Here is a 13,435-nt window from a genome sequence, read left to right as displayed (position 1 = left end):
GCTTTAATTCCCCCCCCCCCCAAGTGCTGTCTGCCTCTTGCAACAATTTGTCAAGGAACCACCCTCTGAGTTCTTCCAGGATCTCCTGGCTCTGAGCTGCAAGAAGAGAAGAACTTAGCAGAGGTTTGAGCTGAAAGTGAAGACCGTCTCCCGTGAAAAGATGGAAAGGAGCCAACTCTGGACACTGAGACATCTTTTGTCCAGTAATTGCCTGTTATTTGGACCAAAACTACCCTGCATTGAGCAACCGCCGCCTTCCCCGCTGTTGCCATCGACACGACATCATTTCCGCTTCTCCCAGGACAGCTGCTGTGGCTCAGTGATTTATTCCAAGCGGAAGCAACAGACCACAGGGCAGGGGGGGGGAGAGGGAGGCCAGGAGCCCAGCCTGCACAAAACGCCGGCTTGGCAGCTTCGCCAGCGATATCTCTCCCTGGTTTCATTGAGTTTTTCTTGGAAGGAGGCTTCCCTCCGGGAAAGCAAAGTCCCGGGAATTGACCCAGGTCACGTATGACACACGCGCAGCAGACCCGGGGGTGTCTTGGGCCGTTTGCAAACAAGCACGTCTTCTTATAGGGGGGAGAAGCACCAGCGAGGGGGGCAAAGAGAGAGAGAGAGAGCAAGAGAAACTCCTTCTGGGGGGCTCAGGAAAAAACACCAGGAGCTAGGAAGATGCAGTGACACCCATCCAGCATATCGAACAGTTTGTTCCTGGAGCGTTTCCAGCTGTGCCATTTGGACTTTGCCAGCGGCTGCCAGTTAGCTTTTGCCTAACCCAGGGTTTGGGGACACGGGTGGCACTGTGGGTTAAACCACAGAGCCTAGGACTTGCCGATCAGAAGGTCAGCCGTTCGAATCCCCGCGACAGGGTGAGCTCCCGTTTCTCGGTCCCTGCTCCTGCCCACCTAGCAGATTGAAAGCACGTCAAAGTGCAAGTAGATAAACAGGTACCGCTCCGGCAGGAAGGTAAATGGCGTTTCCGTGCGCTGCTCTGGTTCGCCAGAAGCGGCTTAGTCATGCTGGCCACATGACCTGGAAGCTGTATGCCTGCTCCCTAAGCCAATAAAGCGAGATGAGCGCTGCAACCCCAGAGTCGGCCACGACTGGACCCAATGGTCAGGGGTCCCTTTACCTTTACTTTAACCCAGGGTTCAGTAACCTTTTTCAGCCGTGGGCCGGTCCACCGTCCCTCAGACCATGTGGTGGGCTGGACTATATTGGGGGGGGGGGGATGAGCGAGTTCCTATGCGCCACAAATAACCCAGAGATGCATTTTAAATAAAAGCACACATTCTACTCATGTAAAAACACGCTGATTCCCAGACCGTCCACGGGCCAGATTGAGAAAGCAATTGGGCCGCATTCGGCCCCCGGGCCTTAGGTTGCCCACCCCTGGCCTAACCTATGGTTTCCACCCCTTCAAGAGGGTTGGACTGGATGACCCCAGGGGTCCCTTCCCACTTGACCATTCTTTGATTCCATGAGAGAAGCTTGCATGGACCAAAGCCTGCTTCACCCTTGTTAAATTTTTCAGGCAATGCAAGATGCCTTTCGTTGCAAGAGACCAGCACACACACACAAACACCCCTCTCTCTCAGTCTCTCACTGCATGCTGGAATATGTGATATTCCTTAAACACACAAATGTGCACCCAAGAACCAAGGACTCTTTGCAGGGAGAGGGGGGTATTTTGTAAGGCACACCGCCTCTTCAAAGGGGAAATGACCACAATCCTTGCAGGTCCTTATGGTTTTTCTTGCAAACCTGTCGAGAACAGGCCATAGATGCCCAGTTAGCAGACCCTCCAAGAGCCCCTATTTTCCAGGGGAAATTAAAGATTTAAAGAAGCCATTCTGGTTTCTGATTTGATCCCTCATTTCTTTAGGACGTCCCTATTTTCATGGGAGAAATGTTGGAACGTATGGAGTTATGTGACCCCCGAGTCATCTGTGGGGGTGCCTCAGACTTCTGTCCTCTCCCCCATGCTTTTCAACATCTACATTCAGCCGCTGGGAGAGATCATCAGGGGGGTTGGGTGTCCATCAATATGTGGGTGATACCCAGCTCTACCTCTCTTTGAAATCAGAACCAGTGAAGGCAGTGAAGGTCCTGTGTGAGTGTCTGGAGGCGGTTAGAGGATGGATCGGGGCTAGCAGATTGAGGTTGAATCCTGACAAGACAGAAGTACTGTTTTTGGGGGACAGGAGGAGGGCGGGTATGGGGGAATCCCTGGTCCTGAATGGGGTCACTGTGCCCCTGAAGGACCAGGTGTGCAGCCTGGGAGTCATTCTGGACTCACAGCTGTCCATGGAGGCGCAGGTCAATTCTGTGTCCAGGGCAGCTGTTTACCAGCTCCATCTGGTGCGCAGGCTGAGACCCTACCTGCCCGTGGACTGCCTCGCCAGAGTGGTGCATGCTCTAGTTATCTCTTGCTTGGACTACTGCAATGTGCTCTATGTGGGGCTACCTTTGAAGGCGACCCAGAAACCGCAACTAATCCAGAATGTGGCAGCTAGACTGGTGACTGGGAGCGGCTGCTGAGACTACATAACACCAGTCCTGAAAAACCTACATTGGCTTCCAGTATGTTTCCGAACACAATTCAAAGTGTTGGTGCTGACCTTGAAAGCCCTAAACAGCTTTAAAGTATACCTGAAGGAGCGTCTCCACCCCCATCGTTCTGCCCGGACACTGAGGTCCAGCTCCAAGGTTTCCTCACTGCGAGAAGCCAAGTTACAGGGAACCAGGCAGAGGGCCTTCTCGGTGGTGGCGCCCGCCCTGTGGAACGCCCTCCCACCAGATGTCAAAGAGAACGACAACTACCAGACTTTTAGAAGACATCTGAAGGCAGCCCTGTTTAGGGAAGCTTTTAATGTTTAACAGACCACTGTATTTTAATACTCTGTTGGAAGCCGTCCAGGGTAGCTGGGGAAACCCAGCCAGATGTGCAAGGTATAAATAATAAATTCTATTCTATTCTATTCTATTCTATTCTATTCTATTCTATTCTATTCTATTCTATTCTGAAGGCAACCCTGTATAGAGAAGTGTTTTTTTAAAAAAACATGTTGAATGTTTTATTATGTTTTTCTATATGTTGGAAGCAGCCCAGACCGGCTGGGGCAACCCAGTCAGATGGGTGGGGTATAAAAAGTACAATTATCATTATGCGACGGGATGTCCCTATTTTCATGGAAGAAATGTTGGAGGGTAGGGAATTATCTGACCCTGAGCCGTCTGAAGGCAATCCTGTAGAGGGAAGCTTTAAAAAAATATGTTTTATTATGTTTATATATATTTTGGAAGCTGACCAGAGTGGCTGGGGAAACCCAGTCAGAGGGGAGGGGTATAAAAAGTAAAATTATCATTCTGCAGTAGGACGTTCCTGTTTTCCTGGGAGAAATGTTGGAGGGTATGAGTTAAGAACCAGTCGTGAGGCCGTGAACTGGAGGCGGCTGTCTGCCCCCCCCCCCCCCCGTTGAGGGTCTGCCCCAAAACACAATGAGGCCCATTCAGGTAGGCAGCCCACCAAGTGGAAATTTACGACCTGCCTCAAGTATCGCTTTTTCGAATCCGTGCCTTGGCTCGGCCGATGCTCCCAGCCAGAAGGAGGGCATTCTTTGCTGCCAGGGACCCCCTCCAACCCAAACAACCCGGCTCGTAACAACCCCACAGAAGGAGGCTGGCGGCCCCACAGACCCCTACCTGCAGTCCGCGATGACCTCATCGATCAGCCGAGCGACAAGGGTGTCCAAGTCGCCCACGGAGCACTTGGCTTTGATGGCCAGCTGGACCAGTGCCAAGTTCTCTTCCTACATTGGGGAGAAGAAGAACCACACCGCTGGAGTCACACGTGCACACAGACCACTAGGTAAGACTGCCAGCTTGTGGGTGCGCAAGCGGGGGGGGGGGCTGTGTTGCAGGAATTAATGTATAGGTTGGGGGGTTGCCCCTCCAGCAGATATCCTACACATGCAGCCCACTACCAAAACCAGCACAATCACTTTTGTGACTTGTCCCCACAAAACACTTCATCACAGTTTCTTCCTATCTATTCAAAGAGCCTCTGCCGCACGATACCAAATGTAAGAATTCACTGATCAATGGATCTCTGTACTGGCTCACTGGGAAAACTTCAGAAATCCATATAGACATGTGAGCTCAGCTACCCAGCAGCCCCTCTGCCTGAGTGATAATTCCTGGCATCCTGATACCTGAGGGCCAGACAGGCAGCCATCCCACAAATAGCAAATCCAGATGAAGACAAAAGGGTGTGATGAACTTGGCTGGGAAACAGGGAAATGTAAAGATCTCTTTCGTTACACTTGATGGGTGTTTGGTGGAGGGCAAGGGGAACCACGGGGCAGGGTCCAGGATGCTCAGATTACTGCCACCAGACCTCCCCTTTCATGATGTAACCATGATGTATTAGTGATGTAGTTTGGGGGGGTGTAACAGGGGGATTAGCATCTAATAAAAGTTTGGGGGCTCTTTTGTTCGGGGCTTCCATCTTGTTCCACCTTGTGGCAGGTGGGAGTCCTGTCCCGACCGTCTTCAATAAAGACCAAGCCTACTGGCTGCTGTTTTGCTCTGGTATTCCTGGCTGGTCTCCTTGTTTGTTTGTTTTTGTCCAAGGGAGCCCTAAGATTTCTCCGTTAACAGCTGGAAGTGCCTTTGAGCGGCTGCTTCACCAGCTATGGCCGTTCCTGGACACAGAGATGTCTGCCACAGCATCTCATGCTCTGGTTGTTTCAAGTCTGGGTTACTGCAGTGCGCTCCATTTGGGGCTTCCCCGGCACTGCAGCGAGGGCAGGATGCTGCAGCCCAATTGCTGACAGGAGAGAGACCTTGGCAACATCTCACTCCTATGCTCAGAGGGGGCACTGCTTGGCAAACTCAGACCCTCCAAAGGGTCCCTGTTTTCCAGGGACGTCCCTGATTTAGAGAAGTTTCTGATTTGATTCCGGAATGTCCCACTTTTCCTTAAAGGTAAAGGGACCCCTGACTGTTAGGTCCAGTTGTGGCCGACTCTGGGGTTGCAGCGCTCATCTCGCTTTATTGGCCAAGGGAGCCGGCGTACAGCTTCCGGGTCGTGTTAATGGGAGACGTTTACGGTACTCACCAGCCGGTCCGCGGCGCCACAGAGGCGGTTCTGCACGTCGGTCCTGTGGCTGATGTCTTCCCAGTAGGAGGAAAGGACCACCACTGGTTTCACGTTGCCCCACGGCAGGTAGTAATACTGACAGCCTACAGGGATGGAAAACACCCAAAAGCCCCCAGTCAGTGAGACAAGGAGATGGAGACACAGATATATCTGACTTTCTGCCAGATCAGGCCAAATGGCCCATCTAGTCCACACCCTCCAACATTTCTGCAATGTAAATAGGGGTGTCCTCTTCCGTGATAATAAACTTACTATTGATACCCCGCCCATCTGACTCTGGGCAGCTTGCAACATACATTAAAATATAATAAAAGGTTAAACATTTCAGAAAAAAACCCTATCCAGGGTTGCCTTCCGATGTCTTTTGAAGGTTGTATAGCTTGGGGGTCCTTGGCTTGGGGGGGTTACATAACCACATCCCCTCCAGCACTTCTCTAATGAAAATAGGGATTTCCTAAGGAAAAGCAGGACATTCTGGGATCAGATCAGAAACCGGGACGGCTTCTGTAAATCCCGGACTGTCCCTGGAAAATTGAGACCCTTGGAGGGTCTGCAGCTTCCTCTTCTCCCAGGGGCCAGGCAGATATCCTGATGAGAAACCAGCAAGCGGGATTCGAACACAAGAGCGACACTCTCCCCCTCTTGCAGTTTCTAGAAAGTGGGATTCAGAAACACTGAGGCCTCTGACTGCGGAGGGCAGAGCAGAGCCATCTAGGCTAGGAGCCATCGATAGCTCTCTTCTCCATGAATTTGCCCAATCCTCTTTTAAAGCCATCCAAGATGGTGTCCACTTCCAGTGGGAGGGAGTTCCGCAGGTTAATCACAGCTAAAGAATCCCTGGCACTGTTTGACAGCAGAGCAGCCTCCCTCGAAGGTGGCGGACTCTTCCTACTTGATGGAAAGGTTGGGTGGCCGCCTCTCCGGGACCATTGTGCTGTGATGCCTGCATTGCAGGGGGTTGGACTAGATGACCCTCAGGGAACCCTTCCGACTGCACAATTGTGCGATTCTATAAAACCTGATCATTCCCTGCAGCAAGACCTGCCCTTTAGAACTCCCTGCCACTTGATCCCAAGCAGGTGCCTTCACTGCCCGCTTTTTGGCACCTGCTAAAAGCATTCTTGCTTAGACAAGACAAGCCAGATGCTTAGAAAGTTTGTAGGAGCTTTTAATCTGTTCTAGTCTGTTCTGTTTAGTCCTTACCGTCAAACACGGCCCGGCTGTACTGGGTGGTGGAGGCCAAAGGGAGGCAGGTGCTGTCAAACTTGTTGCCATAGTTGCCCACGCTGACCTCAAACTGGATGGCATCGTCCACGTTCTGCAACATGGTGGCCGAATAGAAGGCGGCAAAGAGAGAGTATTTCCTCCGGCGAAGGTACTTCTGCCATGCGGGGAAGAGGAAGGAGACAGGCGGCATGGATCGGGCCCGCCAGACTCTCAGAAGACCCAGAAGTCGGGGCGTGGCAGTGCGGTGCAGTGGTTAGAGTGCTGGACGTGGAACGCGGAAGAGCAGGGTTCAAATTCCCACTCGGGGGGCTGGCCGCTACCTTCCTCTCAGCCTAACCCTACCTTGCAAGCTTGTTGTTGTGAGGATATTATGGGGGGAAGAGAAGCATGGACGCCACCTTGTGCTTTCCTTGGGGGAAATGCTAATAATAATAATAATAATAATATTAATAATAATCCACCTCCCCCAGGGCCAGCTAGTCCTGAAAGCGGGAAGAGAGTCGCTGCGGAGACAAAAGCACCTTTTCATTTTATTATTATTAGAAATGTAGAGCTGGAAGGCCTCCGCAAGGACCATATGATTACTATTAATTATCAATAAATCAAACTTAGGAGTCACTTTTCCAAATTTTGCAAAACTCTCTTGTCCTCCAAATCTCATGCCGCGATCGACCTACTGGTCTTTCATAGCCAGAAATTGGCCGCCAGAAGCAGCATCTGGGTGCAAATTGTCGAAATGTCTGGGAAAATGCAACCCCTGTTTGGGGTGATTCCCCTTAAAAATGGCTCCAAAACCTCAATTTTTTTCGAGAATTTTTTTCGAGATTTTCAACAACTTTGGGCAAAAAACTTCAGTCTTTCCCTTGTGTTGGGATTCTGCTCTGAGCGCCCGGCCCACCAGCCTCAGGAGGGATCTCTGGGTGATTCTTTCTTCTTCTTCCTTTTTTTAACTATTATTGATAAATGCAGTACTTAAAAACACAAACTAGAACACTAAACAAACATATTATACATAGGCACATACACCTCTCAACCTACCATATTTTTCGCTCTATAAGACGCACTTTTTCCCCTCCTAAAAAGTATGGGGAGATGTGTGTGTGTCTTATGGAGCGAATGCAGGCTGCACGGCTATCCCAGAAGCCAGCAAGAGGGATCACTGCGCAGCGCTTCCTCTTGCTGTTCTAGCTTCTGGCTTAGCCCCTCAGTCCCTTCCCCCACCTCCCGGAAAAGCGCACAAGAGCTGCGCACCCTTTAAAGAGCCACGCGGGGCGTGTGTGCAGCTCTTGGGGGCTTTGACGGGCTGCCCTTCTCCCTCCTCGGGGAAAAGCCTGCAAGCGCCGCACACACGCTCCACGAGGCTCGTGAAAGGGAGGGCTGAGCAGAGCCTGGGATGCAAACAGGCTCTGCTCAGCGCTCCCTTGAAAGCATTTTTTTTTTTTCTTGCATTCCCCCTCTAAAAACCAGGTGCGTCTTCTGTCAGGTGCATCTTATGGAGCGAAAAATACGGTATATTACAAAAAAAGAAAACAGAGTATGTTTGTTTTCTCTGGGTGATTCTTCCACCCTTCAAGACGCAGAAGGAACTTCTGAGGTTTTTTCCTGGTGAACAGAAGTGGGTCAGACCAGAAGAATATATTTTAAAACACAACTGAAAGAATATATTTTAAAAAAAAACACAGACAGACAGACAGACAGACAGACAGACAGACACAGAGAGAGAGAGAGTGCACAGGAGTTTGCAAGGTGGACGGCAGGGAATGGCAGCTCTTTGACGTCTCTGGGAGGACCTGGCCTTGTGTCCGAAAGGGACGGGGGTCTTACCTCTACCAGCAGAATGTCATCAGGAGGGATGTCCCCGACCTTCTGCTCCACGTGGTTCACCAACTTGGTCTCCAGCTCCACCAGCAACCGGCCGCGATAAGCCACCCCTTCTCCCTGGGGGGTGGAGGAGAAGAGATCTAGCCAAGCCCTCCAACATTTCTCCCATGGAACAAGGGACATCCCATTGCATCGTGATAATTTCCCCATTTATAGCCCCCCGCACATCTCATTGGGTTGCCCCAGCTGCTCTGGACAGCTTCCAACATATAGAAAAACACAATACAACATTAACTTCCCTATACAAGGCTGCCTTCAGACGGCCCGGGGGTCGGATAACTCCATCATTTCTCCCATGAAAATAGGGGTTTCCAAAAAGTGGCCCTCCGAATCGTGGAAGCTTGCAGTTGGAGGGGACCCTGAGGGTCATCCAGACCAACCACCATGACGCATTGCTGTCTCCAGCTGTGGAGGCTGGGCAGAACCATGGTGGGTTGCTGTTTGTCCAGATTTTCCTGGACATTACCAGAAAATCCAGGGGGGACTTCCGAAAAGCGGTGGTTTGTCCTGGATCTTCGGCAACCTAACCTAAAACGCTCAACAAAACTTGGGTTATTTCTCAACAGCTTTGGTGTCTTTCTAAAAATAGAACTCAAAAACTTTGGGAATTTTCTCAACTGTTTGGTTGTGTCTGGATTTTCACATCTGGAAATGTGGCAGCCTGAGGCTAGCTATTCTATACTGCATCACTTATCCCTGCTAGTGAGTTGGATTTATTGCATTTATTGATTTGGGGTTTTCTTTTCCTCTCAGGCTTCCCTGAATGCAATAACCACATTCAAATATTCCTGCGCTTAAAATCCTGCCGTTTTCCGGGTTTCCTCTCCTGACTTTTGCACTTGACCAGGAAGAGATGTTCTGGCAGTGATGCGGATGGGGAAGAGTACGTCCCTCTTTCCACGCGAGGAAATGTCGGAGGCTATGCCGCAGCGTTTATCTCCATTTATGGCGTCCGGTCGCGCCCCGGACGCTTCTCCCAACTTTCCTCACCTTTCCCAGGTTGAGCTCCTCGTAGGGGTCCGGAAATCCCGTGAACTCCCTGGGGCTGCCGTACAGGTTGACGTAACAGGGGCCAAAGGTGGGCAGGAAACCCAGCGCATCGTCCACTGCAGGGAGACCAAGAGGGTGAGACGGGAGGCAGGAGCAGCACTGGCTTGAGAAATGTGGACTTTTCTGGACTGACCGGTGAGCTGGAAGGGGACCAATGCAAGCAAAGCGCCAACACCCACCCAAAAGAACCACACAAAGGGTGCTCCACTAGGGTGAAGGGGGCCATGTCCCAGGACACAGAATTTCCGTAAAACTCATTTGTTTGTCTATTTGCTTGCTTGCTCACTTGTTTCAGTAAATCTGCATGCCATTTGATTGTAAAGTGGTTTGCGGGGGGGGGGGGGACAACAACAATAAAACAGCCGTATTTTCACTAAGGATTCGGCATCTCAGTTGACAAACAGCATTTTTAATGTGTTTATAAACATGCAACACCAGATGGCGCCAGAGAGCATGAAAATTTTACACATGTTTTTCCATAGGGTTTTTCCTCCCTTTCATTAAAGGTAAAGGTAAAGGGGCCCCTGACCATTAGGTCCAGTCATGGACGAATCTGGGGTTGTGGCACTCATCTCGCTTTATTGGCCGAGGGAGCCAGCGTACAGCTTCCGGGTCATGTGGCCAGCAGGACTGAGCCGAACCAGAGCAGCGCATGGAAACGCCGTTTACCTTCCTGCCAGAGTGGTACCTATTTATCTACTTGCACTTTGATGTGCTTTTGAACTGCTAGGTTGGCAGGAGTAGGGACTGAGCAACAGGAGCTCAGCCCATCACGGGGATTCGAACCGCCGACCTTCTGATTGGCAAGCCCTAGGCTCTGTGGTTTAGACCACAGCACCACCCACATCCCCTCCACTTTCATTACAACAATCTAATTAATGACTTATTTATAGAGTTTTTTCCTATGTGCAGATCCACCCTAAGAAAAATTAAGAAAAATGATTTCATTCGGTAAGTTAAAACTTTTCAGGTTTTGTCGGGCTGATTGCTTTTTTTAACAATCAAGCGGCTTATAAATTTTACAGAATAGATAAATGAATAATAAAACAGAACAAAGCAGCCATTACAGTTGGAGCTGGGACAGTAAAAAGCCAGACACTACTAACAGCAACAAAACAGAGAATTGCACACAATTTTAAAAAAGAAGTCCGGATTTTGAGCATGCCCCAAACACGAGTATTGGTGTCGAGTGCGAAAGGGATGCCAAGTTTGCACGTGCAAAGGAACATACTGTTGGTGGCTTGGAAAGGCTTCACAGGGACAGGAAACTCCTCTGAGGTGCAAAGAAACGGGAGAGAAACCAGAATGTTAGGATCTCCAGGTCTCGGGAACAGAATCTGCACCCAGGATTCAGGAAAGGGGAGGTGGTAAGACCAGAACTCGTGAACCAAAGAGGGGCAAAGGAGGAGAGGAGTTAAAAAGAAGCCAGCCATAGGGTCTGGGGGCTCCTAAACCCCACGTCTCCAAGGGTGGGCACAGAAGGGACCCAAAGAGTCTTCTAGCCCAACCCAATGCAGGAATCCCAGCTAACATGGCGCTTTGAAGCCCCGATGCTTCCAAGCGCAGCACACTGGTCTAGGCAAGCAGCAACAACCAGCTGATGAGTAGTAGTAGTAGTAGTAGTAATAATAATAATAATAATAATAATAATAATAATAATAATAATTTTATCATTTCTACCCCACCAACCTGGTTGGGTTGATCCAGGAATCAGCTACATTACAGAAGAAACAACAGTTTGAATGCACTATAAACATGCAGCACCAGAGGGCGCCATAGAGCAGGAAATTTTTATGCGCGTTTTTCCATAGGGTTTTTTCCCTTTTGTTATAAGGATCTAATTTCTGACTTAATTATAGCATTCCCCCCCCCCAGTGTCCAGCCCCAGCCACTTCCAATACATATAAAAACATAATAAAATGCCAAATATTGATGTTGACGATTGATTGTTGAGAATTGCAAAGAGCCACGGATCTGCTGAGGGGCTGTGCCTACAAACTGGCCACATTTTTGGCCCACAGCTCAGAGGTTCCCTATTCCTGCCATGGAGAGAGGAGGGGGTGATTTGGGGGTGGAGGGAATCAAAGGGAAGAGAGAAAGAACAGCAGAGCAGACACTGCCAGATATTAACTGGGAACTCATCCCCAATTAACTGTGGCCTCATTCTTTTAAGCTCCATGTCTGAAAGCCTCCCCCACAAACACAAAAAAACCCACCCTCCAAAGTGCTTCTTCGGAAAAAACGTAAATTTGGGTTTTCCGCATGTATGTGTACACTCAGAACTAAAACTAATGTTAAAGTTAGGTAAAGGTAAAGGTATCCCTGCCCATATGGGCCAGTCGTGTCCGACTCTAGGGTTGTGCGCTCATCTCACTTAAGAGGCCGGGAGCCAGCACTGTCCGGAGACACTTCTGGGTCACGTGGCCAGCGTGACGAAGCTGCTCTGGCCAACCGGCAGCAGAGCAGCACACGGAAACACCGTTTACCTTCCCGCTATAAAGCGGTACCTATTTATCTACTTGCACTTAAGGGTGCTTTCAAACTGCTAGGTGGGCAGGAGCTAGGACCGAACAACGGGAGCTCACCCCGCCGCGGGGATTCAAACCGCCGACCATGCGATCGGCAAGTCCTAGGTGCTGAGGTTTTACCCACAGCGCCACCCGCGTCCCAATGTTAAAGTTAAATTTCCCTTAAAAAAAACAACAACAAAACTGAAGCGTTTTTCTGGGTATTACAAGCATTGACATCCCCAAGGGTATAAGAAAATTCTTTTTATATGCAGCCGCGGCAGTGAGAATGCTCATTGCAACATATTGGAAAAATGACAAACTCCCTATCAGAGTCGAATGGTTACTCAAATTGACAGAATATGCAGAATTAGCCTCCATTTCAGAAAGAATCAGAGATAAACCCAGACAAGAGTTCATTCTAGAATGGGATAATTTCAACAATTATTTGAAAAATAGCTGTAACCTAAACACGGTAGCTGCCTTTGAATGATTTCTGTAAATAATATATATGATGGGAAATGATATCGAAATAGAAAAGAGAATTTTTATAAATCAATAATGGCAAATCAAAGCAAGATGTTTAATATAAAGGAAGCATGGAGAGGATGGGAAGTCATTGGTTTGTGTAGAAAGCACAGAGTTAAAATTGCATGCATCTTTTGTGATATTTTTACTGAACTGATGATAGTGAAGATGACTAGGTGTTGTGTATATATATATATATGGAAAATGAATAATAAAGCTTAAATAAAGAAGAAGGAAAAAATTGGGTTTTCCGCAGAGAGCTGTTTGCTCCCATTGAGCTTTAAAGAGTGGGTTTTTGCAGGGAAATCGTCAAAGCAAAAAAGAGCGCTCAGACACAGACTGTGCCTGGGAAAAGAGCAGGGCAAAAGGTAAGTGTGGAGAAGCTCTGGGACGTGCCAAGACAGGATTGTCCCAAATGCTCAGTAATTGCAACTGGCACGAGTGGAAACTCTGCGCCAACCTCCTGCAAGCAAGAAACCAGTGTGGGGTGAGAGCAGGTGCAATGGGGAGGCTGGTGGAAGCAGAATACAGCCTCCATTCTTGGTCTGATCCTCAGCCTGGGTGGGCTAAAGAAGTCCCACCCTCTTCACTTTGGAAGTGATGCTCTCTGACCGCCAGGAGAGCTTCCAGTTCAGACTCCAGTTCAGACCCGGGAGCTGAAAGGCCCCCTCTTCCCAGCTCCTTAGCTTTTGCCCCCCCCCCCAACTCCCAGGAGCAGGTCGGATGATATGGAGAGAAGTCAGAATACCTTCCAGTTCCCCTCCAGGAGCTGAGATCTTGGACATGCAGAGATGGATCGTGCCAATGATGTCGTTGTGAGTGACCCGGTCCCTGGAACAAGAAGGGCCGTTTTTATTTCAGCGTCTTAGATTTGGACTTTGTAGACAGTTTTCATTTCCTTCTGCGAAAACTCGGAGCTTCCTCTTTGCTGGGGCAACTTCTAAAAGAAGATCCCTCATACCTTTGCAGGGGGTTGGATTAGATTAGCCATGGGGAATGTAATCCACTGGGATTACCCACTGGGATTACAACATTCCTTGTTTTCCTCGAATGGACATGCAAGGGGATGTTTGGTTCA

General features: G+C 49.4%; 1 protein-coding gene across 7 annotated transcripts in view; it reads right to left on the bottom strand.

Moving 5' to 3' along the window:
- Positions 1-13,435, bottom strand: part of DYSF (dysferlin) — a 188,605-nt gene that overhangs the window by 125,954 nt on the left and 49,216 nt on the right. For 4 of the 7 annotated variants that reach the window (XM_081876594.1, XM_081876596.1, XM_081876593.1 and 1 more), the window contains exons 16-21: positions 13,106-13,188; positions 9,263-9,378; positions 8,216-8,329; positions 6,368-6,545; positions 5,123-5,247; positions 3,706-3,812 (exon numbers count right to left, since the gene is read on the bottom strand). In XM_081876594.1, coding sequence (XP_081732720.1) covers positions 3,706-3,812; positions 5,123-5,247; positions 6,368-6,545; positions 8,216-8,329; positions 9,263-9,378; positions 13,106-13,188 — 723 coding nt within the window. Of the gene's footprint in view, positions 1-3,705; positions 3,813-5,122; positions 5,248-6,367; positions 6,546-8,215; positions 8,330-9,262; positions 9,379-10,553; positions 10,596-13,105; positions 13,189-13,435 lie in introns of all 7 variants that reach the window. The other 3 variants (XM_081876592.1, XM_081876591.1, XM_081876595.1) reach the window with 1 other exon arrangement.

This window comes from Podarcis erhardii (assembly GCF_964252035.2).
Source record: "Podarcis erhardii genome assembly, chromosome: 9".
Taxonomy (NCBI): Eukaryota; Metazoa; Chordata; class Lepidosauria; order Squamata; family Lacertidae; genus Podarcis; species Podarcis erhardii.
This window is presented reverse-complemented; position numbering and strand designations above follow the sequence as displayed.